Here is a 24,491-nt window from a genome sequence, read left to right as displayed (position 1 = left end):
CAGTTCTGTCCGCAGCATAGTGTGATGTTTGTGTTCCGGCTGCACAAACAAACTACACCACGGAGTCAAATGCACTAGGTGTTTGTTCAAATAGATTAAATGCTGCATACGTCAGAGTCACTGTAGGATTGACACTTGTCCCGTATTGGTTTTGTTACCTTACACTTAAATGAGAAAATCTCCTAAATAGGCTCGAATAGAAGAGTCTCGATTCTCAGTCGATTAAAAAAAAAGTTTTAAAAATCCCTTTGGCAGTGCTCAACCTGATACACTCATACCAGTGCAACAACCAGTACGATGCCATGACATACCAAACGAAAAACACACACCTTTTAATATAATAGTTCAAATTCACATGCACATTCAAGTGATTAACACACTATTAAAGATTCCTGTATACGTGTGTGCTGCTTGCTGTAGCATACACTCTGTTCAAAAGCACAGTGTGTGTGTCTGTGGTACGATCCTGCTGTCGGGATGTAACACACGGCTCCTTCCAACTGTTTCTGTGCCTCTAGGTTCCGACGATTCCGATTGCACGCCAGGTACCCTCGTCTGACGTGTTGGCGAGTGTGTTAGTGTGTGCGAGAGAGTAAGAAGGAGAGAGTGCGCTTGTGTGCGAGTGGTTACCTGCATGCTGTGTGGTATTCACTTGGGTGTGTTGGTGTGAGTCCATTTCTGCCTGTAGGACAATTGAGAGCCAAACACATTCCTGCAATCTCACACATTAATGTGCGTTTGTGTGTGTGACTCATCATCGACTTTAAAATAAGGCATTAAAAGCAATCATTTTGCTTTAAAGAGAAGCATACATCGGTGACGTCGAGAATCATAAAGTGCGAGAGTGTCTGTTAGGGATTTCATCGTCTTTCATCATCTTTATTTATTTATTTTTCTTCACAGCTTACCACAGTGTCGTTCGGCAGCTTTCTGAATCTCTGTGCGCTCTTGACATTTGCTCTTTTTTATGTCTAGGCTTATATTTTGATTCACTCATACATTGGATTGCTCAAGCTACTGTACATGCATGTTTTTTTTTAGCTCATAATGAATTGCTTCGTTTTTAATGTGCTTCTCCTCCTTCTACCTAACGGGCCTCACGGCTCTCCTTCCACTTCCTATGATTTTGGCCCATGATTATTGACTCAGGATCACAGTCTGCTACACCTTCTGGTGGTAAGAATTTCCACGTATTTTACCTGTCACACCGAACTCGCCCCTTTTTTCTTCTTTTTCTTCTTTTACACACCTTACCAATGGGATCTACCCTCCTTTTTCTTCACGGTTGATGGAGACACATGGATTTCACTGTCCACTCTTGCACTCGGTGCTGCACGTACACTGTACAGCTTCTCTGCCTGGCTTGCTCTGAGTGCCTTAGTGACGATCTATAACAATCAATGAGAAATTTCTGCTCGAATTTTTGCATCTTGTCAATCATTGTATAGAAGTCATTTCTGATGGAAACGAACTGTATTTGGCGTTGCAGAGAAAAGTCTGGAGGAGCTGGTCCATGTTTGTGTGTTCATTAGTGTTAGAAGAGATTTCTGCTGTGCACTGGCCACATCTAATTATAATTATTTTTATTTTTTTTACGTTTGGTGACACCGCATAATTTTTATTTAAATTTTTTATGTGTGTGTGAATTCCTGTAGTGCAAGTTCCATCCTAGTCATAAAAGTACAGATATAGTAAACTTTGGCTTTCAATAATACTTGTTATTGTGACTGTTAGTTTCTCTCTCTGTGCTGTTCATTAGTCAAAGTAGTGTGTGTGTATTTGTTCTGTCTGTTCTATATAGGAACGTTCCAGTGTTTTTTCAACTGAATCTCTGTCTACTGACCACAAGTAGTCATGAGAAAATAATAAAAAAAAAATTATTGTATATACACTCACCATCCACTTTGTTAGTTCATTCATGCAATTGGCCAAACAGCCATCCGTCATGTGTCAACAGCATTGTTTATAAAATAATGCAGATACAGGTCAGAATCTTCAGTTTAGGTTTAAATCAAGCCTTACAATAAAAAAAACAAATATCAATTGGTCTTTGTTGTTGTTGTCGTTGTCAGCCATGCTATTTCAGAAACTGCTGATCTCCTGTAATTTTCACACACAACAGTCTCTAGAGATCACATCGATGGGTGCCACAAACATAAACCATCCAGAGAGCAGCGTTTCTGCAGGCATCTTGTCGACGGGAGAGGACTAGCCAATAGAATGGGTTCGGTATCTCAAATATCCACTACTTACAGTTACAGTATGGTGAGCAGAAAAGCATCTTAAAATGGACAATGTGACGAACCTAGAAGTAAAAGGCCTGCATCAGGAGAGAAGACCATGTTGGGTTTCTATTCAGCCGTAATGCATGCAGGGCTCATAATCAAAGAACGACCAAACAGCATTTTTTTTTTCCCACGGAATTAGGTTTAATATTGTGTAATATCTGGAGACTGTAGTGCATGAAAGACTGAGAAAAACAGATGTTTGTGAAACGCTCTGATCAGCCCATCTGGCACCAACATCACAGATCAAATTTTTTTCCCATGATGATGTTTGATGTGAATGTTAACTCTTAATCTCTTGACCTTTATCTTCATGATTTTATCCTTTGCGTTGCAATAAATGTATCCTACCAAAGTGTTCCTAATAAAGTGGACACTGAGTGTATGATATATATCATACAGAGTCAGCCAAAAAAAATTATACCCACTTCAGGTAAAGAAAAATAGTATGATGTATATTATATTCATATAATAGTAATAATTTTATCATAATATCATGATATATTAATATAAAATGTATAGCAACACAATTAGTATTTAAATATTAAAAGTTTTTCTTTTCCTGACGTGTGTGTATAAATGTTATTTTTTTGGCTGACTCTGAATATATAAATGTGGTGTAATAGAGATTAGATTAAAAAACTTTGGAGTGTTCTTTTAATGTAGGAAGGTTCTAATCTCTCTTTATCCTCCTCTCTCTCTCGTCTCTCTCTCATGTCTTCTCTCTGTTCAGCGGGCTCTCGTTCTGGCTCTCCAGGCCGCGTGTTGGCCAGCACAGCTTTGAGTACGCTCAGTACAGGCGCCCAGCGGGTAAGCGCCGCACCAGGCTCACAGAGGCGCAGCAGAATCCCTCGCAGTCAGGGCTGCAGCCGAGATTCAAGCCCCACCCGTCTGTCCGTGGGTAAGCACCAAACCGCTCCTCTGTCTGTCCTCTCTTCTGTTTTTCCGTATCTGGCTCTGCGTCTGTGATGACAGCCCAAGATTCATGACACAAGGAACTCATCTTGTATTTTTTCCCTGTTATTTTTTATTGTGATTGATTGATTAAAAAAAAAAAATGTAATCTCCTTAATGCTGTTTGAGTCATTTGTGCTCTTTAATTGTTGTGTTTTTGATTTGCTGCTTGCAAAGTGTGAAACACTTTTGTTTTTTTTTAAAATCCTTTGCTTTGTGATTGTGGGCCTTGGTGGTGAGGGTTACAACCTTCAGCAAATCGTATTCTTACCGCTCTTAAAATCTGCTTTTTTGATCAAAGCGCCATCAAACGTCAGCCACATCTACAACGGAGCAAAAGGAGGTATGCTTTTTCTGCGCTTCTTTCTTTCTTTCATTCATCCATCACATAACGATAACCCTCCCGCCTGTCCGTCTGTCCGTCTTGGCGCTGGCTGGACTCGCAGAGGTGTTTTAATGGTTATTGTGCTGCTTTTGCCTGCTTGGAAAGACGAGACTCGCTCTCGTATTAACCCGCTGAGCTAATTCACAGGGCTGAATCACACAGGAATGTAGACGCAAATTTAAAAAGAAGTAAAGCTGTAACGCTTCACGCTACAGTTCACAAGAATAAAGGCAGATCAGCATCTCTAATTTCTCATCCTTTGTCCATGGAGTCTTCAATATTTACATTTCATTTCATTTTAGTGCCTGAATCGCTAACAAGGGTTGTATACTGGTACATACAAACACCATTTTATGTTTTCTGTCATATCTGTAATGTATGTAAATATAGACACTGTAGATATTCAGTGTGAAGTAAGTCAAGGTTTTTAAAATAGGACCTCTATTCATGACTAGTGTAGTCTCTTGCTCTGTTTCATTGCTTTACTGTTTTGTATGTTAAGCTTGTGTTCTTTTTCTCTTATCCTCCCTCGTCCCCTTCCTTTTGTCTCTACTGTTATATTTATGGCTTTGTGTGTCCCTTTCATTGTTTTCTTCAATCTTCTGTTTGTCTTTTCCTCTTTCTGTCCCTCGTGTCGGGGTGGGTCAGCGCGGGGTAGTCGTATACCGCGGCCTAGTGTGAGTCAGGGCTGCAGCCGCGAGGCCAGTCGAGAGAGCAGCAGAGACACCAGCCCTGTGCGCTCCTTCACACCGCTCGGTGAGTAGCCACAGCCGTCGCTGCAAACAGAACAATCCACATACAAGCTGTGGCTCCACGGTGGTAGGAAATGGGTTTTAAAAAAAACTTAAATGGATTTTAATCTTTTTGTGCATGTACGCTACTCTTTGCAAGAGCTCGTGGTAGCTTCCTGGACCTAAATGAAGCTTTTTTTTTTTTTTTTTTTTTAAACAAACATCATGGTCCGTCAAGTTTAATAATGTGAGGTATTTTGGCTGAAGTTTCAAAATTGATTTGTTCCAGTGGGGGGGAAAAGTGCTTATCATTCGTTAAATCAACATATGCAAATGTGATTCAGAGGGATCACAATCATGCATGCTGCTTTTTAAGGTTTCCTTTGTTTCATGCTGCAAGAGGCATTTGGTGATTCTGTGCCGACTCACTAGATCGGTTGCAATCTTCGAGTCTAAAATGACTTTTGTTTCATTATGAAGGAAAATGTAAGATCTAAATACAGTGGTACCTCTGCATACAAACACACTTTAAGAATTTTGATCGTAAGAACTGAAATTTTGCAAGAAATTAACCTCAGTACTGTATATGCGCGAACGAACCAAGCTGAACTGAAGTCGCACGTACGTCCTGAAGGCATTCAAAGCTTGTTTGTGTCAGTTGAAAGCCAAGCAAGGTGAGGTTTTTTTATTTTCATTTTGCATTTGTGCAAGATTTAGTAAAGACATAGCGTCTTGGGTCCCAAGAATGTTATCAAGGACAGTAGCAAGAAGAAAAGGGAGCCGCTTTTCATTTTGTTTTTAAAGCAGCCGATGCTGAGAGTAATCATAAATAAAGTTTAAGTGAGGTTTAATATGGTTTCTTTTATTTCATATTTTACATCTTTTCTAAATGTTTTGATTGTTTTTCTGTGCAAAAATATAATTATAGTGTTGGAAATTGGTAATATGTTTGGGTGGCCGAAACAGATTATTTGCATTTACCTTATTTAATATGGGAATATGCGTTGCGCAATACAAAATTTCACCTTAATAACTCACCTCTGGGATGGATTAAAACCGTATGCCGAGGTCCTGCTGTAATAGGATTCTGTATTTTAAGAAGCTTAAGTGTGGTTGTTAGATTTTATAATGTATGAACATGTATGACGTGACAATTTGCTAAGTTTGTTTTTTAATTAAATGTTGCATAATTTTCACAAAACAAAAACTCATCCAAACTTGTGCTGCATTTGTTTTTCCTCTTAAAGTTAAAAATAGGTTGAAATTGAGGTGACTTAACTAATTTTAGAATTTTTGTTTTTATATAAGAATGTCACTGGTGCTAAGACTCCAACATATAAAATAGTTGCCAGAAGCAGTCAAAAGTTTTAATTACAGAATCCGTATCGATGGAGGACGTTCTCCTCACTGTGGAGTTTTTCTGTAGAGTAGAATATAGAAGCTGATCATACAAGCAGAACTGGACTTTTACCTTTGAGACTCAAAAGTGTTGATTACAAAGTTGGTGTTTTGGTGAAGGCTCAGTCACTTGGGGTTGCTGTGGTGGACTTTAAAACTTACTTGGTTATGAGTGTTTTGTGTGTGTGTGTGTTTGTTGCAGCTTCACGACACTACTCTCGCTCTACTGGTGCTCTTCATGCCCCAGATGCCTTTGGGGCAGCAGGTGAACTATGATTCATGGCCTGCCCAGACTTTTTTCCAAAGCAAAATGCACCTGTGTTTTCTTCTTATTTGTTCATCCCAGTCATCCTTTTTGTTTTTTGTCCCTCTTTCAGTTCAGCCTCCATTGGATTGCATGCTTTATGTTTAGCCTCCATAATAATTATTTCTTCCCATCTTTAAAAAAAATAAATAAAATTGTGATGATGCTCCCAGCAAACAGCCACAAATGTGAGAAGCGACAAATTCTCTGCAGATCAGAATTAGGAGAGTTAAAGGAGCAGTTTGTAACATTCATAACTTTGTATATGAGTAGAGTTTCTAGACCTGCAGTAATCATTCAACCTGACAAAGTGTCCCCTTATGTGGCAGAAGTTAGAAGACACAAAAGGGACAGTTAGGAGCAGGAAGGACAGAATTTCAGTGAGTTTTCTGCATTTGAAGCTTTTTGCTGTCAGTCCAAGTAGATGAACCTAATCTGATTTCAATTGATCATCTGTGGTTTTTCTTTCTGCATTCTAACCTACATTATCATTATTGTATGTAATTTACTTACTTAAAAAAAAAAAAAGATTTTATTGGTGGTAATTTGTATTTTTTTTTTTTCATGTTTCGTAATTTTGTAATTTTTTTTTTTCGTGTTGTGTTTTTACGTGTTTTATGTTTTAACTCCGAAGTGTTTGTGGTTATACTTGATATTAGCTGATGTGTGTGTTGTTACAACATGTACGATGTGTGTTTTAGGTTCAGGTTTGGGGATCTCCCAGTCCAGTCGTCTCTCTTCCTCCGTCAGTGCCATGAGAGTGTTAAATACGGGATCAGACGTAGAGGAGGCCCTCGCTGATGCGCTGGTAAAAAAACTAACAAAAAAAAATAAAGACAAATGAACATGATGCTTCTAATCAGTCAAACGTGTCTGTGATTCTGTGCTTAACTTTGTGCTAACTGTGGTATTAAAAACCTGGTTGTGTTAATGCTGCCAGCTGTTAGGAGATATGCGGAGCAAGGTCAGTCCCAAAGTCTGCTTTTCTGTCTGTTGCGAATGTTTATTGTCGCGTTTTTTGTTGTCTCCAGATTCATTAATGTGTTTATTTCGAAGATCTCCTAGACATTCTTTGTTTTTTTGTTTTTTTCTTCTTCTTTTTTCTTTCTATCTACATAAGCAGAAGAAACCAGCTCGGCGGCGGTACGATACCTACGGCATGTATTCCGATGACGACGCCAACAGCGACGCGTCGAGCGCTTGCTCAGAGCGTTCATATAGCTCACGCAACGGTAGTATTCCCACGTACATGCGTCAGGCTGAGGACGTAGCCGAAGTGCTCAACCGATGTGCCTCGGCCAACTGGTCTGAGAGGAAAGAAGGGCTTATGGGATTACAGACTCTGTTAAAGAGCCAGCGTTCTCTCAGGTAACACACACAAATTATATTGGCAAAAGTATTCGCTCGTCCACCTTCACGTGTATGAGCTTGAGTAACATCCGATTCTTAATCCATAGGGTTTAATATGATGTTGGCTCCACCCTGTTTGCAGCTATGATGGCTTCAACAGGCTTCAAAGGGTTTAAGAGTGTACTTATGGGAATTTTTGTCTGACCTCACAAATGTGCTTTTGGAAGAACAGTCGGAAATTCCCATAAACACACTCTTAAACCCTGTGGAAAGCCTTCACAGAAGAGTTGAAGCTTTTATAGGTGTAAAGAGGACTAAGCCAACATCATATTAAACCTTATAGATTAAGAATTGGATGTTACTCAAGTTCATATGCATGTGAAGGCAGGGGAGCGAATACTTCTGGCAATATTTTGTATATATATAAACTCATATATATATATATATATATATATATATATATATATATATATATATATAGGGCTGTAACTATTCTTTGGCGCGTGTTAAATTAGTTCCTTAGCTGTAGTTACAAGTTTAATTAAAGGAGATTGACACAAGAACAGAGATCAATTGCTGAATGTGTAGTCAGGTGTTAAGTTTAATTCCCTTTTTTTTTTCAGCCGAGTCGAGCTCAAGAGATTGTGTGAGATCTTTACCAGGATGTTTGCAGACCCACACAGCAAGGTACAGCCGGCACGCCGCTTCTAGCTGGGCGCATTTTTTTACTCGCATGCATATATACAGTGTATATACACACACCCATGCATGGAACTTGAATTAATAAAATATCGGATTCTGCCTCACCTACAGCCTTTACCTCCAAAACACACACACACACACACACACACACACTCACATCTGCAGCTGGACTCTCGACAGAGGCATGCGCTCTGCACACTAATTCTTGGGGTGAGGCCGCTGGCTAACAGCATGGTTTTAAAGGGCTTGGGTGGATTTCTGTCGCACATGAACTGCCGGTTAGATCGCTTACCGCTACTCTTTTACCGCAACTTGCTGCCTATCCAGACACGACTTGTTTTTTTTTTCTTTCTTTCCCTCGCTTGCACGTATCTGCACAAACACTTGTACAAGCAACAGGATTTGTTCAATGATATCGCTAACAATTAAGCCTTAATGGAACAATAAACTCCTTGAGGTTTTTTTTTGTTTTGTTTTGTTTCCTCTCACAGTATCATCAAGGCCTAAGGTTTAGGTGGACCGATAATGTGGTGGTTAGTAAGAATAAAAAATAATAAAGAAACCAGTATTTAATGCCTTTTTTTTTTTTTTTTTTTTTTTTTTTTAAGAATTAGTGCACTTGTGCATAGCCACTTGTTTTACTGCAATGTCTTTAGTCTAGAGACAAATATTGAAACTTGGTTCAGTTATACAGCCATACACACGGATACACTTGAAAAGACTAACAAGCCCGATCTTTCATTTGGCGTCTGAGTTGGTTTCTTACTCACCTGCAAACTGCGGCGTTTTTTTTTTTTTTTTTTTTACCTTGCGCTTGTTTGGACTTACTCTCCTTACTCTGGGTGGCCGGGCCATCACCCTGCTCTGTAAGTCTGATTGACGGCCCTCGGGTCCAACCCTTTCTCTGATTTTCAGCGTGAGTCCAGAGGCTTCGGCACGGCAGAATCCGGTATCAGTTCCGCCTCCTTTAAGGTACAATTCTCATTCATGCACATTCACATGCCTGACCTGTCTTCAGGGGGTCTGGAAAACTGGAGCCCCCACCCTCCTTCCTCTAATGTGCTGGGGTTACAAAATCCTCCAGCACAAATTTCTACACTTTTTCTTCCATCTGTTCTACATCTCTTTGTTTCTTTGTTATTCTGTTTCTGTCTTTTTTCACAGCAAACAGCTCTTGAATTGCTGGTTGAGTTCATTTTAACTCTTTTAAAGATGTATTCGGATTATAGATTTTCATGTATACGTAAAACGTGACACGCAGATTACTTAAAGGATGTAAAAGGATGAGATAAATATAAATATAAAAAAAAAAAAAAATTTTTGTTTCAAAATGTGCATGACTATAAATGGGCATTTGCTCAAAACCAGTACTGTACTTATTAGGTACTGCTAGAGAATAATTTCGGAAAATTTATGCAAAGTGCATAAAAATCATTTTCAAAATACTGTTCTATGTGAACTCTGTTCTCTATGTTTGGCGCAACTTTAGTCTGTTACTGTTTGCTTCTATCTCTCATTTTAACTCTGTTTCTTTCACAAATATTATATTAATCATTAATAATATGATCGAGTACACCATTCGGAAATATGAAAATGTTTATAGAAAAGAAATGCACATAAGACTTCCTTTGTTTTATTAATAATGTCTATTTCTGCAGGGTAGCACACTGTTGCAATATAACATTTAAGGACATACAGCTACGTATGGTTTTGATGCGAAACATGTTTTTCTCTTGTAAATAAACAAAAATTAATAATGTAAACATGAATTTAGTTTATATTTCTCACTAATTTGCCTCACGATTTAACATGTGAAGGATAACAGGATATGGTGAAAATGAAGACTCATTTTTTGAATAATAAAAAAACTTAATGTACGGAAGCACAGTGATGGAAAATGTCTGTCCTGTAAAGCTGTCCTGATGGTGAATAATCCTAATTTCGGAAAATTCTCAACACAACAGAGTTCACAGTCCAATACAGTAGAAAACAGCTTTGAGACAAAACTGTGCGCAGGACTCCTCGCGCGATTTAAAGACAGTGACACTTTGATTTATTTCCTTAGGCACGAGTATGGTTTTTGGCCACATGATGGCAGTGTGGGAAAAGGGGACAGAGATTTGGTCGAGTGGATTGTTATGCTTTACATTGCATATTCGTGTCAAAGGCGTACAAGACTCACTTTGTCAGACTTAATAACAAATCGGACTTACAAACGTCTTCCTGGAACGAAACTCGGGGACCACTTGTGTATAAATATATGAATAACGTTTTAAACATTTATTTATTAAAATATGTTTATTGTGGTTCTTTGAGGTAAACTATAAACCGAATAAATCTTTAAAAGACTGGTAATGCATTCAAATATTCAAACAATCATATTTTTTTCTTTCAGAATTATGCCAGAAATCTGTGTGTAACTGTAATGCAATCGAAGGGTTGTGCGAAAGGAAACTCACTAGATTTTTGTCTGTTGTTTTTTTTTTTTTTTTTTTTCTCTTCATGCCTTTGCCCGGGGTTGGAACTGTAGAGAGTAAGTTCAGAAGAATTTCATGCAGATTTTTCAGCTTTGTCAGATGGACGATCATATTTAATTCTTGCTAAAAACCTGTTTGTGTGTGTCTTAATGATTGTGTCCGCTTGCTTGATAGAATATAATCTTAACTGATTTGAAAACATGTTTGGAGTTCTGTGCTAACCGTGCGAGCTGTGAAACTAATCCACTAATCAATAAGAGAGTATGAGGATATTAGTTGCAGGAATGTTTTTAACAAAAAGACATTCATGTCATCAATGCTCATCTGCTCTTCATACTATCTTGCTCAACCTTGATCAGAGGAAGATGTCAAATAAACTGCTTGTTACCTTTTGATTTTAAATTATTTTATTCGTGTGATTTTAAATAATAATTGATTGTGCTGTCCGGTTGCATGCTTTGTCTTTTGACAACTAATACTAAAAATCTTTTGAAATTTCTGATCATATAATTTGTGTCAAAAAAAGTCTAATGATTCATAGCTTACTAAATATATCTAAAATTTGTATTGCCTGATAGAGCTGCACCAATCCACATATACTGTAATGAGAGAATATAAAATATAAATGCAATACAGATATAATTTCTGTAAATGAGGCTTTCTATTAGCGTTGGTTTCAAAGCTAGGTACAATTCTGCTTTAGGAACAATCATCTATGTCTACATTCCTCTGAACATCATTCAGAAATTGTACAGAATTGATTGGCTACTGATATCCAGCATCAGTGGATACAGATCAAATCAGTGCATCTCTACAGGCTAAACATTTGCTTATATCAAAGGCGGTTAATCAGTTTAAGATGAAGCTTGATGATTTTTTGTGTGTTGTGTAGGTGTTTAGCATGTTCTTGGAGACGCTGGTGGACTTCATAATGGTTCATAAGGCAGATCTGCAGGACTGGCTGTTCGTGCTGCTTACACAGCTCCTGAAAAAGATGGGCGCCGATCTTCTTGGCTCCGTACAAGCCAAAGTGCAGAAAGCCCTCGACGTCACAAGGTTTGTAAAGATAAAGCCTATGATAAGCAGTTTTTTTCCCACGAGCGGTACAAATTTCCAAATTTAGCACTAAATGTCTGTATTGCATTTTTTTCTAGGGAGTCTTTTCCTAATGATCTGCAGTTCACAATTCTCATGAGATTCACCGTAGACCAAACACAGACACCCAACTTAAAGGTAATTGCTGCTTTCTGGGTGCGGCTGGGCCTCATCATGGGTTCGGTTATGTTCTGAGTCATGTCCTCTTAATCCTAATGCTTGATGCCGTGCCTTATTTTAGCTGGCTCCAGTTCAGGTTTTTTCTGCCCAGTTGGTTGTTCTGTAATAAAATGTGTGTGAGCACAATGAAGTGGATGTAACACTTCATCAGACTCTCATGCACGTTAAGAAGGCGCTTCTCGACAAAGATTGTACCCTAGTTTCATTCCCCTGACGCACTTTTCCTACACCACCATGTCATCCGCCCCTCCTTAGTCTTTTTATTTTTTATTTCCCTCCTTTATTATTCCTTCTGCATCTTAGCTTTTCCTTCCACGTCTCTCCCCTTTCTGTCAGTCTTTTCCGTCATTGATATGCTCTCCTCTCTTTTTCTGAAGCCGGGGAAAAGGCGCTGTTGCCAGTACGGGGGCGGGGCTATAGAATTGCTTCCCCTCAGAAAGCGGCGGCATGCTTGCACACTACAGGAACATATCCAAGTGTGGAGCCAAGCTGTACAGGTCAGTGAGACACAGGGGAAGCAATCCTATAGCTCACTGGCTCCAACAGGGTAACACCTCCACCCACTCACCCCCATTTTTCTTCCTCTGAAGGTTGGAAGCAGTAAAAAAAGTTAATAAAGTCAAAGCTGTTAAATTCGTTCCAAGTCGCTAATCAAATTGAATCGGAGCTTTTGCGAGACTCTAAAACGTACTTGGCTGAGCGTGTTGAGATCACTACCGAGTGCTTTAGCTATTGCGTCATTTAATGGACCTCCTAACTAAAGCAACTCTGGTTACTAAGTGGATAATGGATAACACGCTTCTGACACACACACACACACACGAGATACAGATAGTATCACTTATCAGACTCTTTTGGCCCACGCTGCCCTAAAAGAACCCCCCCCCCCTTTTTTTTCTTTGCACATCTCCTTTTCCGACAGGTGATGATTTTTGTTTACCTCCTTTTCATGTGAGGTCGTCTCTAGGTGTTTAGGGAAATTTTCTGTAATGTGTGCTCGAAATGGTGACAAATGGTTTAATGCCTGTTTATCAGCTGAGTATAACTCCCAGAGGATTTATATAATGTTAATATAAGTGATTATTATTGTACTGTACACACATATGGCTCAGTGTTGCTCTTTCTAATGCAAATGTTAGCTTGATTCTAGCTTGGTAGTAATGTGAGGCCTGATATTTTCAGGTGAAGGTGGCAATTTTGAAGTATATCGAGACCCTCACGCTACAAATGGAGCCACAGGACTTTGTGAACTCCAGCGAGACCAGACTTGCAGTCTCGCGCATCATCACCTGGACCACAGAACCCAAGAGCTCTGATGTCAGAAAGGTAGGAGACAAAAAACGTTTGAACTCCATAATCATATATGTCTGTATTATTATGGTTCATAAACCTATATACACATTTCACACTTAAGCCTTTTCAGGCTTACGATGCAGGCCAGTTGATTTTTTGGAAAAGCATTTGGCAGATATTTTATCCTTAATCCGGATAATAGTTAGGTACTGTACCACTGATTGCCACAAGAATGTTTTACTATATAGAATGTGTTTCCAGGCAGCCCAGTCGGTGCTGATTGCACTGTTCCAGTTGAATACACCAGAGTTCACCATGCTCCTCGGTGCACTACCTAAAACCTTCCAAGACGGAGCGACCAAACTCCTTCAGAACCACCTACGCAACACTGGCGGTGTAGCACCAGTAAGACACGCAACATCATGCGCATGAATTTTAATATAAGTCAGAGGATTTGCATATGGATTGTAGAAGATGAGCTCTTTCAAAGCAACATGTACAGTTGACTCCCGCCGCAGTCGTTCATGGATTTTTCTTTAGAACCTAACTAATAATTGTTTACGGAAGCCCTGGCAGTTTCGCAGAAACCGCAAATATCCTGTTTATGGCTGTTTTCGTGGCGAAACTTTTTTTACACTAAACTGTTAAGAACAACATAATTTACTAATTTCATTAACATAAATATTACCATAAATTCAGTAACATTTAAAAATAATAATAATAATAAGACTGTATGCATTTTTTTCTAGTACTGTAGAGAGAACAGGAAGCGTAGAGGAAAACACGGCTTGTTGAATAATTACAGTACTTGCACCAAAGAAAACGTCAGCGCATACCTACAAAAAAAGAAACATGCTTGCATGAAGTACAGTAGATATAGGCGTAACATCTGTATTTAACATTCTAGCACTGCAGGAGACACAGCAGTACAGCTAAGTTTGAAACGAGATTTGAGTGTTTTGGGGACGTATTTAGGGTTTAAACTATACAAATGGGCATTTATAGCCACATCCAAAATTCTTTTTTTTTTTTTTATAACACAAATTCGCAGGTGCTTTAGGAACGTAACTGTTTTAGATTAATGACTGTAACACAAAAATGAATATAAAAAAATGTCAACAATCGATTCAGGCCAAAGTATATAATTTGCATCATACTCCGTGAGTCGTCACGCCTTGTCTATGGAGGCAAAGCCATCACTGGTAGAGACTAATTTCTTTAGGGTGTGCTTATTATAGTGGTAAATATTTATTTAGTAAACGGCACAGCTGCTAAAAAACGGGAGTTTATATGTCCCATGTGGTAGCAAACAATTTCATGACAGAATTACTGATGCCGGCACACTGCAATTACAGAATATTTGTGCAATAAGCACAGATGCTCATTAAACCCTGCTTGCTGAATTCCAGCTTATTGCTCTAAAACGTTTTCTGTAACACTAGAATCCTGAATCTTATATAAAATATATATATATTTTTTTATTTCCCTTGTAGGTCCCAGTGGGTAGCCCCTTGACAAGACACACACCGAGGTCTCCAGCCAGCTGGTCTAGTCCTCTAACATCTCCAACCAACACGTCACAGAACACGCCTTCCCCTAGGTAATGCACACGCTCACTAAACCCCCTGACTAATGAGGCACACTTTTAAAAGCTGTACATGTCACCGATCTCACCATCTATCTCCTGTTCATCCAGCGCATTTGATTACGATACTGAGAATATGAACTCGGAGGAGATCTACAGCTCGCTGCGCGGCGTTAGCCAAGCCATCCAGAATTTCAGCGTGCGGAGCCAAGAGGACATGACCGAACCTCCGCGCAAAAGAGAGGGAGACGGAGAAGAGGTAATGGAGGAGATGGAAGGTGTATCGGATGCTTAACCACCAAAAAACTCACAACTTGCTAGAATTTGATGTTTAGTACATATTATATAAATATTCTAAGGCAGAGATCACCAGCTAAGAGAGTGTTTCACCATAAGTCACAGGAACAGGGTACTTTGTAAGAAAACACAATAACACGAAAGTTAAGTTACTGCTCCTATTTTTTTTTTTTCTTCTACTTTTTTTTCCTTTACTTTTCAATCACGGATTTTAACCCAGATGCCTTTCTCTTAAAGAAAAACGCCACATTTTTAATTTTAATTCATTACCTTTAACCTTTTCACCCTCTTTTTGGTGCGCGTGATCACCATAGACGAGATGAATTTCAATTGATTTTCCAAAAAACAATAAAGAAAAAACTGTTTACTAATTCACTGATGGTCTCAAGGCAGTTGTGTGAAGCTCAATTGATTTAAAATCCAACTAAAATTAACTAGTGTTTGATTAAATATGCTAAATGTATGCAGAAAAAAAGTGGTTGTGTTTCAAAAAGGTGTTGAAATAATCATGGTGCATATGTTGTAGGGTGGTGCTGAAACGACGGATACTGGTCGGACAGCACTGGACAACAAAACGTCTCTGCTGAACACCATGCCCCTCCTCTCCTCTAGTCCCCGCCCCAACAAGGAGTATCAGCCAGGTAGTTACTCAGACTCTTCCTTCGGCTCCTCCCCTTTTAGTAAGAGTCTGAAAGATGCACTGGACCAAGACGGCGAGAGCCTTGAGGATGGTGAGACAATCCAGATTGTGTGTGTTTGTGTCCTGTAATTCTACGTGTCAATGGAGCCAAAGCATGTGTCTGCACAATTGACCAGGGGTAAACCCATACCCCCTTTGAGAGTCAAACACTGTGGTTTTGTAGTTTGTATAACTGTTGCTATTTTGATTATAAGTTTATGTCATGACTCAACCATCACCAGGCAGCAATGCAGTTTAGATTTAATGCTGCCAGTGTGAGCGGCATGAAGAGAAAGTATACATCGGCAGGTTTTTAATCTCCTAAGCAACTTTCAGAAAAGATTAAAAAGAAATCCCAGAACTCAAATCAGAAAAATTAAAATTAGGCTTTTTAATAGAATTATTGTTAAAATCTTTTGATCAGACTCGAATATTAAAGAACTGAAATCCCGTTTTACTTTGACTGTTCATTTGTACCTTTAATTAATGTTCATTTTCCCATGTCACGTGCAACACTTTTCTACAAGGTCTTCAATCCACCCAGTGTGTGTCTACACAATTTTAGCATGTGCTCTGATTCTTTTCTTTTCCGCATAATGATTCCAACAGATAGCAATGTGGACCAGTCAGAGGTGGTGGCTGAGCTTTTGAAGGAGCTGTCCAATCACAGTGAGCGGGTGGAGGAAAGGAAGGCGGCGCTCTGTGAACTCATGCGGCTGATCAGGGAAACACAGTTGCATGTCTGGGATGAACATTTTAAAACGATTCTCCTGCTGCTGCTGGAAACCCTGGGGGACGGAGAGGTACACACAGAGAACATATATACAAACACAGTAAAACCTTGGATTGCCAGTAACTTGGTCTGTGAGTGTTTTGCAAGACGAGCTAATTTTTTTATAAATTAGAATTTGATAAATGAGCAAAGTATGAGTAGTACAAATACACTTTGTCTGCCGAGCATCACATAATCACATCTGAGCCAATTTTTCTTCTCTCTCTCTCTCTCTCTCTCTCTCTCTCTCTCTCTCTCACTGTGGGATTTTGGGTAATTGTCTCCCATGCTCAGTCTCAGTGCGCATGCCCTCCTCGTATATTCAACCTCTGAGCACACTGTTGACATTAACGTTGTGACCATATGCGCGCATCTAAAGCTTTTTTTTTATTATTTTTTTGTCCAAGAGTAGTGACTGTTTAGTAACTGTACCGCAACAACAAACTCCGTGAAAAAAAAAAAAGGTTTAAAAGGCTGTAGCAGTGTGGGAGATGAATCTGTTTAACAACAATACGACATCACATTTCTGCGAAATCCTCTAAAGGAGTCAAAAGCAAGGTCACACAAAATGGAACAGCGATTCCATTTGTGTGTGTGTGTGTGTGTGTGTGTGTGTGTGTGTGTGTGTGTGTGTGTGTGTGTGTGTGTGCAAAAAAGTTGTCCTACACAATAACCCCCCCGCCGCCACCCCCTCTCCAAGTAAAGTGCAGGTTAATTTGCTTTATTTGTGCTTAATATTTTGTATTAATTGTTTCTAAACAATTATTTTTGGGAAGAGAAGTTTACTTATATTATATGATATACTATTATATGATATATTATATGATGTGATATATATATATATATATATATATATATATATATATATATATATATATATATATGATTATATTATATGATATATTGATATACGAGTGTTTCGATACACAAACACACTTGGAACAAAATATGCTTGCAATCCAAGATTTAACTTTGTGTATATATGTGTATATAAATTATATATACATATAATTACTGTACACAGAATTTTTTTAACACCAGCAAAAAAGGTGAATTTGAGTCATGTTGGTAATTACTGCCGCTGTTTTACGCAGCATGTGATTCGTGCGCTGGCACTGCGGGTGCTGAAGGAGATTTTGAACCGTCAGCCCTGGCGCTTTAAGAACTATGCAGAGCTCACCATCATGAAGACCTTGGAAGCACACAAAGACCCACACAAGGAGGTCAGACATCCAAACGCACAATGTGCACACCACACATTACAAAGATTTTTAAATATTCTTACACGCCACATACACAACTTTTCAGCAATTTTTATTTATTTTATTTTTTTTATAACATTTTGAAATTAAACCATGTGGCACAGGATTTACAATAGTTTACTGTTTGGTAAAAAACAGAAAAATAAAGCAATACTTTAATGTTGTTGATTTTTTAATCACAGGGGTGTTTTGTATAGAGATCTAACAGAGTGAAGAACTAAACACACAAGCAGTCATTCGTCTTCGGCGTCTAAATCTCTAAGATCTTTCTTTTCAAGAGTTCTCTAGGTAGGGCATATAGCTCCAAAAATGCACAAAGAAAGTGATTATGAAGCTGTTTTGAGATTCCGTGAAGATGGCAGAATGAATAACAGGGAAGGAAGTACTAAAGAGAAGAGACTGAATTCCTAGGACGTTGAACATTTAATGTTTAAACCTGTGTTTTGCATGTGTTTAGGTGGTCCGGGCAGCAGAGGAAGCAGCGGCCATGCTGGCAAGTTCCATCAGCCCGGAGCAGTGCATTAAGGTGCTATGTCCCATCATTCAGTCTGCAGACTATCCCATCAATCTGGCTGCCATCAAGATGCTCACCAAAGTAATTGAGCGACTGCCCAAGGAAGGCCTGGTCCAGATGCTTCCAGAGATTGTCCCTGGACTCATTCAGGTATGAACTCATTTGTAACATTTATACTGTACTTCATACATTCATCCCTATTTTCTATTTGCACAAATTTCTTCTTTGCTGATGCAACAAAGAAGACATTCCCCATTTTTTTTGTTGAGCCATTCAGATGCAGACTTGCTGGTGTGTTTCAGATCATTGTCCTGTTGCGTAACAGCTTCCCCCCCACTTACTAAATGAAATCCTCATTTAAAAACTGCGTTTTGTATTTACTCACATTATCTTTTATGTACTATGAAATTTGTTCGATGATCCCAAACGAAGTGTAACTAATATGCAGCATAAAAAAATACTTTTTCAAGGCACTGTAAATCAGGCGTGATACTGCCTTCCTCCAGTTTATACACGCCCATGATATATTCTAATGAACTTGTTTAGCTGTATTTACCAAGTTATAAATAAATTATTTATTTAAACCACAGTGCCACTGACCAGGATATAAATCACCTATCAAAGCTTAATGAATGAATAAAGTCCAGTTTACACTGGACAGAATAAACATCACCACACCCAATACGTTTTTTCCTTATGCGTGTCATATGGCCACCATGATCCTGAAGGTACAAGAGTAAAAAAATATATGTATTTTTTTTAAACTTCTACTCCAGATTTTTTTTTTGTGTCTTTATCATATCATGCTGCATTTATTTAACATGCTGTTCCTCAGCATTTTAAATCATTTCTGATTGTTATCGTCATCTTTCTTTTACTGTGCCATATAGGGTTATGATAACTCTGAGAGCAGTGTACGGAAAGCTTGCGTCTTCTGCCTTGTTGCCATCTATGCCATCATCGGGGAGGATCTCAAACCTTACCTCAGCCAACTCTCTGGCAGCAAGGTGAGTCAGTGAACTTAAAACTTCACATTTTCTTCCAAAAACCACTGGGTTTTTTTCACTGGGACTTGGACCTCCAAATTCTCCCCACCAGTTTAAACGCTAATTTGCTGGCCGTTTTACTTCTCACTTTTAGCTAAGTAAATGACTTGCTTTTTAATTTCACACTAGTAACTAATGACATTGTTGTGCCAAGGATGTTGGGTCAGACATAAACAGGTGCATGAATAAAAAAATAAAACTACAGGTAAACCTTGGATCGCATATAATCGTTTCGGAAACGTGCTAGTAATTAAAGTACTCGTTTATATCAAAGCGAATTTCCCCATAAGAAAAACCGGAAACTCGGGTGATTCGTTCAGTTGTAATCACGTGACGCTTAGACAGATAAAGCATGCTCATACTTCTCATATTGCACGACCTCACTCGCTTATTTTCGTCGATCAAATTTATTACAAATTTTTGCTCATCTTGCAAAACATTCACAGACCAAGTTATTTGCAATCCAAAGTTTCATATTTAAAATGTATAAATTTTGAGACTAACAAATGAAAAACTGACTTGAAAATAATATATCCACTCTGTCTTTTCAGCTGAAGCTGTTGAATCTGTATATAAAGCGCGCTCAGACCGGCTCCAGCGGCGACCAGACGTCAGACGTGGGCGGTCCAGGCCTGTAGCCGAGCCCACGGGATTCTGAGGGCAGGAGCCCCAGCCGGCTTTTGTTTTGTTTTTTAACACGCATACACTCACTCAAAACGCTCAAACTTAGACAGGCTTACACATTACACACACACACGCACACAACTATGGACTTGCACTGCTGGACACCTTCCTTTGCCCCTCCCCTTTCCTACCATGCCGGACAGCGTGGATCAGACTTCGACACCCCTGTTAAACCTGAGTTGTTGTTCTTTTTGTTTGTATGTGTGAGCATGACTTTCATTGTGGTGCCAGCTTTGTTGAACGTGTTGACTGGTAACTGTGTGTGTCTGTGTGTGTGATCGTGTAAGAAAGGATGAGAGCAAGTTTACTTCCCTGTTATAATCCCAGCAGTGAGAGGTCGGGACTTTAGGTGCCACTCTGCAATATCAAAGTCGCTTCCTTTCAGATCAAAAAGCTTTCTGAGGGGGGGGGTTGAGATTGACGAGGTGCAACTTAAAACTGTGAGCGACAGAATCCGAGCAAATTTCATTACCAGTGCTTACGGTTTATCGATTGAGTGATTAACAGTCATATCTCTTCATAACACTGAATGGTTGGTTCAGCTTGCTCTATTATGCGGCATTCTTTGCTTGGCTATCTGCATGTCATGATTAAATAAGAATAAAAAAAAAAAACCTTTTTATCCAGTCGCACTCACATCCGAGTGAGTGGGGACGCACTCACACATCCGAGAGGTCTGTCACAATCGGACGGTGAAGCCAGATGTCATTTGAATACATAGGCAATATGTATCTACATAACACAACATGAGTATTCGAGAAAAACATCTTGCGGTATTCGGAGGGCGTGTAGATTCTTTTACGTAGCATAGTGTCATTTCTTCTCCCATGGGAAATTTGTAGAAATGTATTTACGCATTCAAATGGAAAATAAAAACTGATGTGTGTCTTTCTCCTTTATGTAGTTTCTCTTTCTCCCCTGTGAGGAAATTGTTTCCTCTGGTTTCCCCACTGCATTTCTAAAGCTATGCTAACAATAAAATGAAAATAAAAAAATGTACAGACACGAGTAAAGTGTTTTATCTTTATTTATGAGTGCTACTTTTTTTTTTATTATTCCTCTTGGTGGAAAATTATAATGTATACAGTCCTGATTTATTTTTTCATTTTTTAGGGCATATTTCTCGCACTTAAATTGTATTATTACCTAAAGTTATTAACAATTTTTTATATTACCTAAAGTTAACCAGAGTAGATTTATATATATATTAAAGGGGGGGACTGTCAAACTACCTGGCCCTATGTGGAAAAGTAACTGTGTAATAAAATTAATTAAAATCACTGTAAATGTTTACAGACCTTTTTCAGAGTCTAGGAAATACAACAATTAGTAATAACATGAAAATTACTAATATAATGCCTAATAATGTGCACATTCGCACCTTTTGTGCCACCAAAACAGGTCTCACTCTTTCAAAGCATGGGCTTCACAAGACCTCTAAAGGTGTGCTGTAGTATCTGTCACCAAGACATAACCAGCAAACCCTTATAAGTGCTGTTAGTTGGGAGTAGGCTTCTCCATAGATTCAATTTGTTTGTCCAGCACCTGCCACAGATGCTTGATCAGATAGAGCTCTTAGGAATTTGGAGGCAAAGTATACAACTTGAACTTAGTCATGTTCTTCAAAACATTGGGCTGAAACAATGTCTGGGTAAGTGCCTTCTTCCCATACTGCATCCTGGTGCCATCTCTTCTCTGTGTAAATGACGCACCGTCCACATGATGTAAAAGAAAATGTGATTTATCACACCAGGCCACCTTCGTCCACGGTCCACGGTCCAGTTCTTCCATGCTCACATGCCCATTGCAGGCCCTTTGGTAACAGTCAGGGGTCAGCATGGGCACCCTGATGTTCTACAGGAGGTTTTCTGTTTGATCAGATCAAACGACCCAGCTTTGATGTCAAAGTCAGTGAGCGTCTGAGTTGCTCATCGGTTCTCTGGTTGTCCTTCTTGGACCATGTTTGGTAAGGTACTAACCACTGCATACCAGGAACACCCCAAAAGACCTGCATTTTGGAGTTGCCAATCAGAATTTTATCTTTTTTTTTTTTTTTTTTTTTTAAGTCTCCCAGATCCTTATGCTTGCCCCTTTTTGTCCTGCTTCCAGCACATCAATTTCTTGAACTAACTGTTCACTTGCTGTTTAATATATCTTTTGTAGAATCTATTAATATTGGTAAACATGAGTGTTTTTATTTTCCTAAATTGTAGAATAGGAAGCCCATTTTTTTTCTCATATGATTTATTTATTTATTTATTTATTTTTAATGGGAGAGGGTGAGCATACCCAAAAGACTATGCATTATCTGAAAGTGAGTGTTTAGTTGACAGGAATATAAAAAAAATCATAATATGTATAAATATCATATTTCAGAAAAGAAAACAAGGATAGTTGTCTATGTAAAATAGCTTGACTAGGCTGCAAATTTTCATTATACATAAATTTAAATATACAGTATAGTAATAATACAGGCGGCACAGTGGCTTGGTGGGTTTCCATCATGGACACTGGTTTTCTCCCACAGTCCAAAGACATGAAGCTAATTGGTGTGATTAAGCTGAAAATATAAATGATAAAATAATTTTAAATATATATTATAGGCACTATTAATTACAAAATATAATTTCCCTACACAAAAGTACTATAGGAATTTTGAAAAAAGTCATAAAATATATTTTTAATTAGGCTGAAAAATTATACAATATTTACAAAAGTTAGCCAATTAAAATAGAAGGGTATTTAGATTGTGTAGAGATTTAAAATCAGGATTGAATTGTTAACCTTTGATCTAAAAGCTCAAAGGATATTTGTGATGCTAGATAAATTAAGAGTACTTTAATTTGCAGTACTTTCACACTTGTGTATGTATGATTCATTTAATAGTCCTGAAATCCTGGCTGAGAAGTGGCACATCACAACTTTAAATTAAGAATTAATATTTGATTTTTCAGTAAAAAAAAAGAAAAGTCTAAAAGTTGCAATTAACATAAAGGATCTGCTCGGACACATTTGCTACAAGTTAAAATAAGGGGGCGCTTTGATTGTGTGCGTTGATGTTTTGGCGTGCATGAGCGTGCGTGCAGGCCGCAGGGACGGGACGCGATGACGTCACTGCACGGGTACGTAGAGGGAGCGCTCAGTGATTGGTCCACGCCGTGCCACTAAGCGCTTCCGGTCTGTGTTGCCAGGTTTGTGTTGTGTTACTCCCTTCCAGATCTCACACTGCTGCTGAGTCCTTATTTTTGTTTGAGGTTGGGAGTGTCTTATAGTAGTATGCACCGGCCACTTTATTAGGAACATCTACACCGTGTGTAGGCACGAAAGCATACAGTAATGCAGATACAAGTCAAGAGCTTCAATTCACATCAAATGTCAAAATAGAAAAAAATGTGAATTCTTATGACCTGAACATTTGCATGGTTGCTGGTGCGATGGTGTCTTCCGCTGTAGTGCATCCTCCTCAGGGCTAACCGTGTATACTGAGATGCTTTATCATGCACAGAACTGCTGCCCGCTGAATGTTTTCATGGTTTTGAACTGCTGGCACATTATTGTCTGGTTAGATAATTGCATAAATGTTCAGGTGTACAGGTTTATACTAAAGTGTCATTTAAGTGTATATTAATAATATCCCAGAATATTTATCACTTAGGGCGGCATAGTGGCGTAGTGGTTAGCACTGTCTCCTTGTATCACCAGGATCAATTCCTGCCTTTGTGTTTGTCTGTGTGTGTGTGTGTGTGTGTGTGTGTGTAGTTTTATCGCTTTATCCTACATATATGGAGTCTGGAGCCTATCCTAGGAGACTTAAGGCACGAAGTGTAGTACACCGTGGATGGGGTGCCAATCCATTGCAGGGTTTACATACAAGTAAAACCCGGTTGGATGTTTCGGAAATCAAAAACAAACATTCCCAGAACTTTTTAAGAACCTTTCACTGTTATCTAGGACCTTTAGTTAATAACCTCACTTACTCAATCACTCATCGTCAATACAGCTTTATCCTGTATACAGGGTCGCGGGGGGCCTGAATCCCAGGAGATTTAAGGCAAGAGGCAGGGTACACCCTGGACAGAGTGCCAATCTATTGCAGGGCACACACATACTGTACTCACTCTCATTCATACAATGCGGGCAATTTGGGAACGCCAATCAGTATGTTTTTGGACTGTGCAAGAAAATGGAAGCACAAGGAGGAAACCGACCGAGCGCACCCAAGCTTTTGTCAATTAAACCCAGTTGGATGTTTCAGGAACGAAAAGCGAACATTTCCGGAAGGTTTTTTGCTAACCTAACACTGTTAGCTAGGACCTTAGGTTAATAAGGCTGTTTTTCTTTAATTATTTTATTTTTGAATACCTGGCAACCCTTCCGATATTGTGTGCGGCGATAGTTCCCCCACCCGTATTCCGGCGCGTGGCGACAGGAGGCCGTGAATGACGTCGAGTGAGTGTTTTTCTGGCTCCGTGTGCACTGACGCTCGCGGCGACTCGCC

At 39.0% G+C, this 24,491-nt stretch overlaps 1 protein-coding gene across 42 annotated transcripts in view; it reads left to right on the top strand.

The window, feature by feature from the left end:
* The window catches only part of clasp2 (cytoplasmic linker associated protein 2), a 65,252-nt gene extending 44,246 nt beyond the window's left edge, over nt 1–21,006 (top strand). For 4 of the 42 annotated variants that reach the window (XM_053492280.1, XM_053492315.1, XM_053492316.1 and 1 more), the window contains 23 exons: nt 519–545; nt 1,150–1,176; nt 3,019–3,186; nt 3,541–3,583; nt 4,271–4,380; nt 5,956–6,018; nt 6,759–6,865; nt 6,998–7,021; nt 7,178–7,425; nt 8,031–8,094; nt 9,025–9,081; nt 11,479–11,642; nt 11,741–11,819; nt 13,044–13,187; nt 13,416–13,559; nt 14,648–14,754; nt 14,851–14,998; nt 15,563–15,767; nt 16,325–16,518; nt 17,582–17,710; nt 18,207–18,413; nt 19,154–19,270; nt 19,861–21,006. In XM_053492280.1, the coding sequence (XP_053348255.1) occupies nt 519–545; nt 1,150–1,176; nt 3,019–3,186; nt 3,541–3,583; nt 4,271–4,380; nt 5,956–6,018; nt 6,759–6,865; nt 6,998–7,021; nt 7,178–7,425; nt 8,031–8,094; nt 9,025–9,081; nt 11,479–11,642; nt 11,741–11,819; nt 13,044–13,187; nt 13,416–13,559; nt 14,648–14,754; nt 14,851–14,998; nt 15,563–15,767; nt 16,325–16,518; nt 17,582–17,710; nt 18,207–18,413; nt 19,154–19,270; nt 19,861–19,947 (2,663 nt within the window). In that variant the 3' untranslated portion in view covers nt 19,948–21,006. The remainder of the gene's footprint in view (nt 1–518; nt 546–1,149; nt 1,177–3,018; nt 3,187–3,540; nt 3,584–4,270; nt 4,381–5,955; nt 6,019–6,758; nt 6,866–6,997; nt 7,022–7,177; nt 7,426–8,030; nt 8,095–9,024; nt 9,082–11,478; nt 11,643–11,740; nt 11,820–13,043; nt 13,188–13,415; nt 13,560–14,647; nt 14,755–14,850; nt 14,999–15,562; nt 15,768–16,324; nt 16,519–17,581; nt 17,711–18,206; nt 18,414–19,153; nt 19,271–19,860) is intronic. The other 38 variants (XM_053492312.1, XM_053492313.1, XM_053492321.1 and 35 more) reach the window with 31 other exon arrangements.
* The last annotated feature ends 3,485 nt before the right edge of the window (nt 21,007–24,491 follow it).

This window comes from Clarias gariepinus, chromosome 3 (genome assembly GCF_024256425.1).
Source record: "Clarias gariepinus isolate MV-2021 ecotype Netherlands chromosome 3, CGAR_prim_01v2, whole genome shotgun sequence".
Lineage (NCBI taxonomy): Eukaryota > Metazoa > Chordata > Actinopteri > Siluriformes > Clariidae > Clarias > Clarias gariepinus.
The sequence above is the reverse complement of the archived record's forward strand: the minus strand, read 5'-3'. Positions and strand labels throughout refer to the sequence as shown.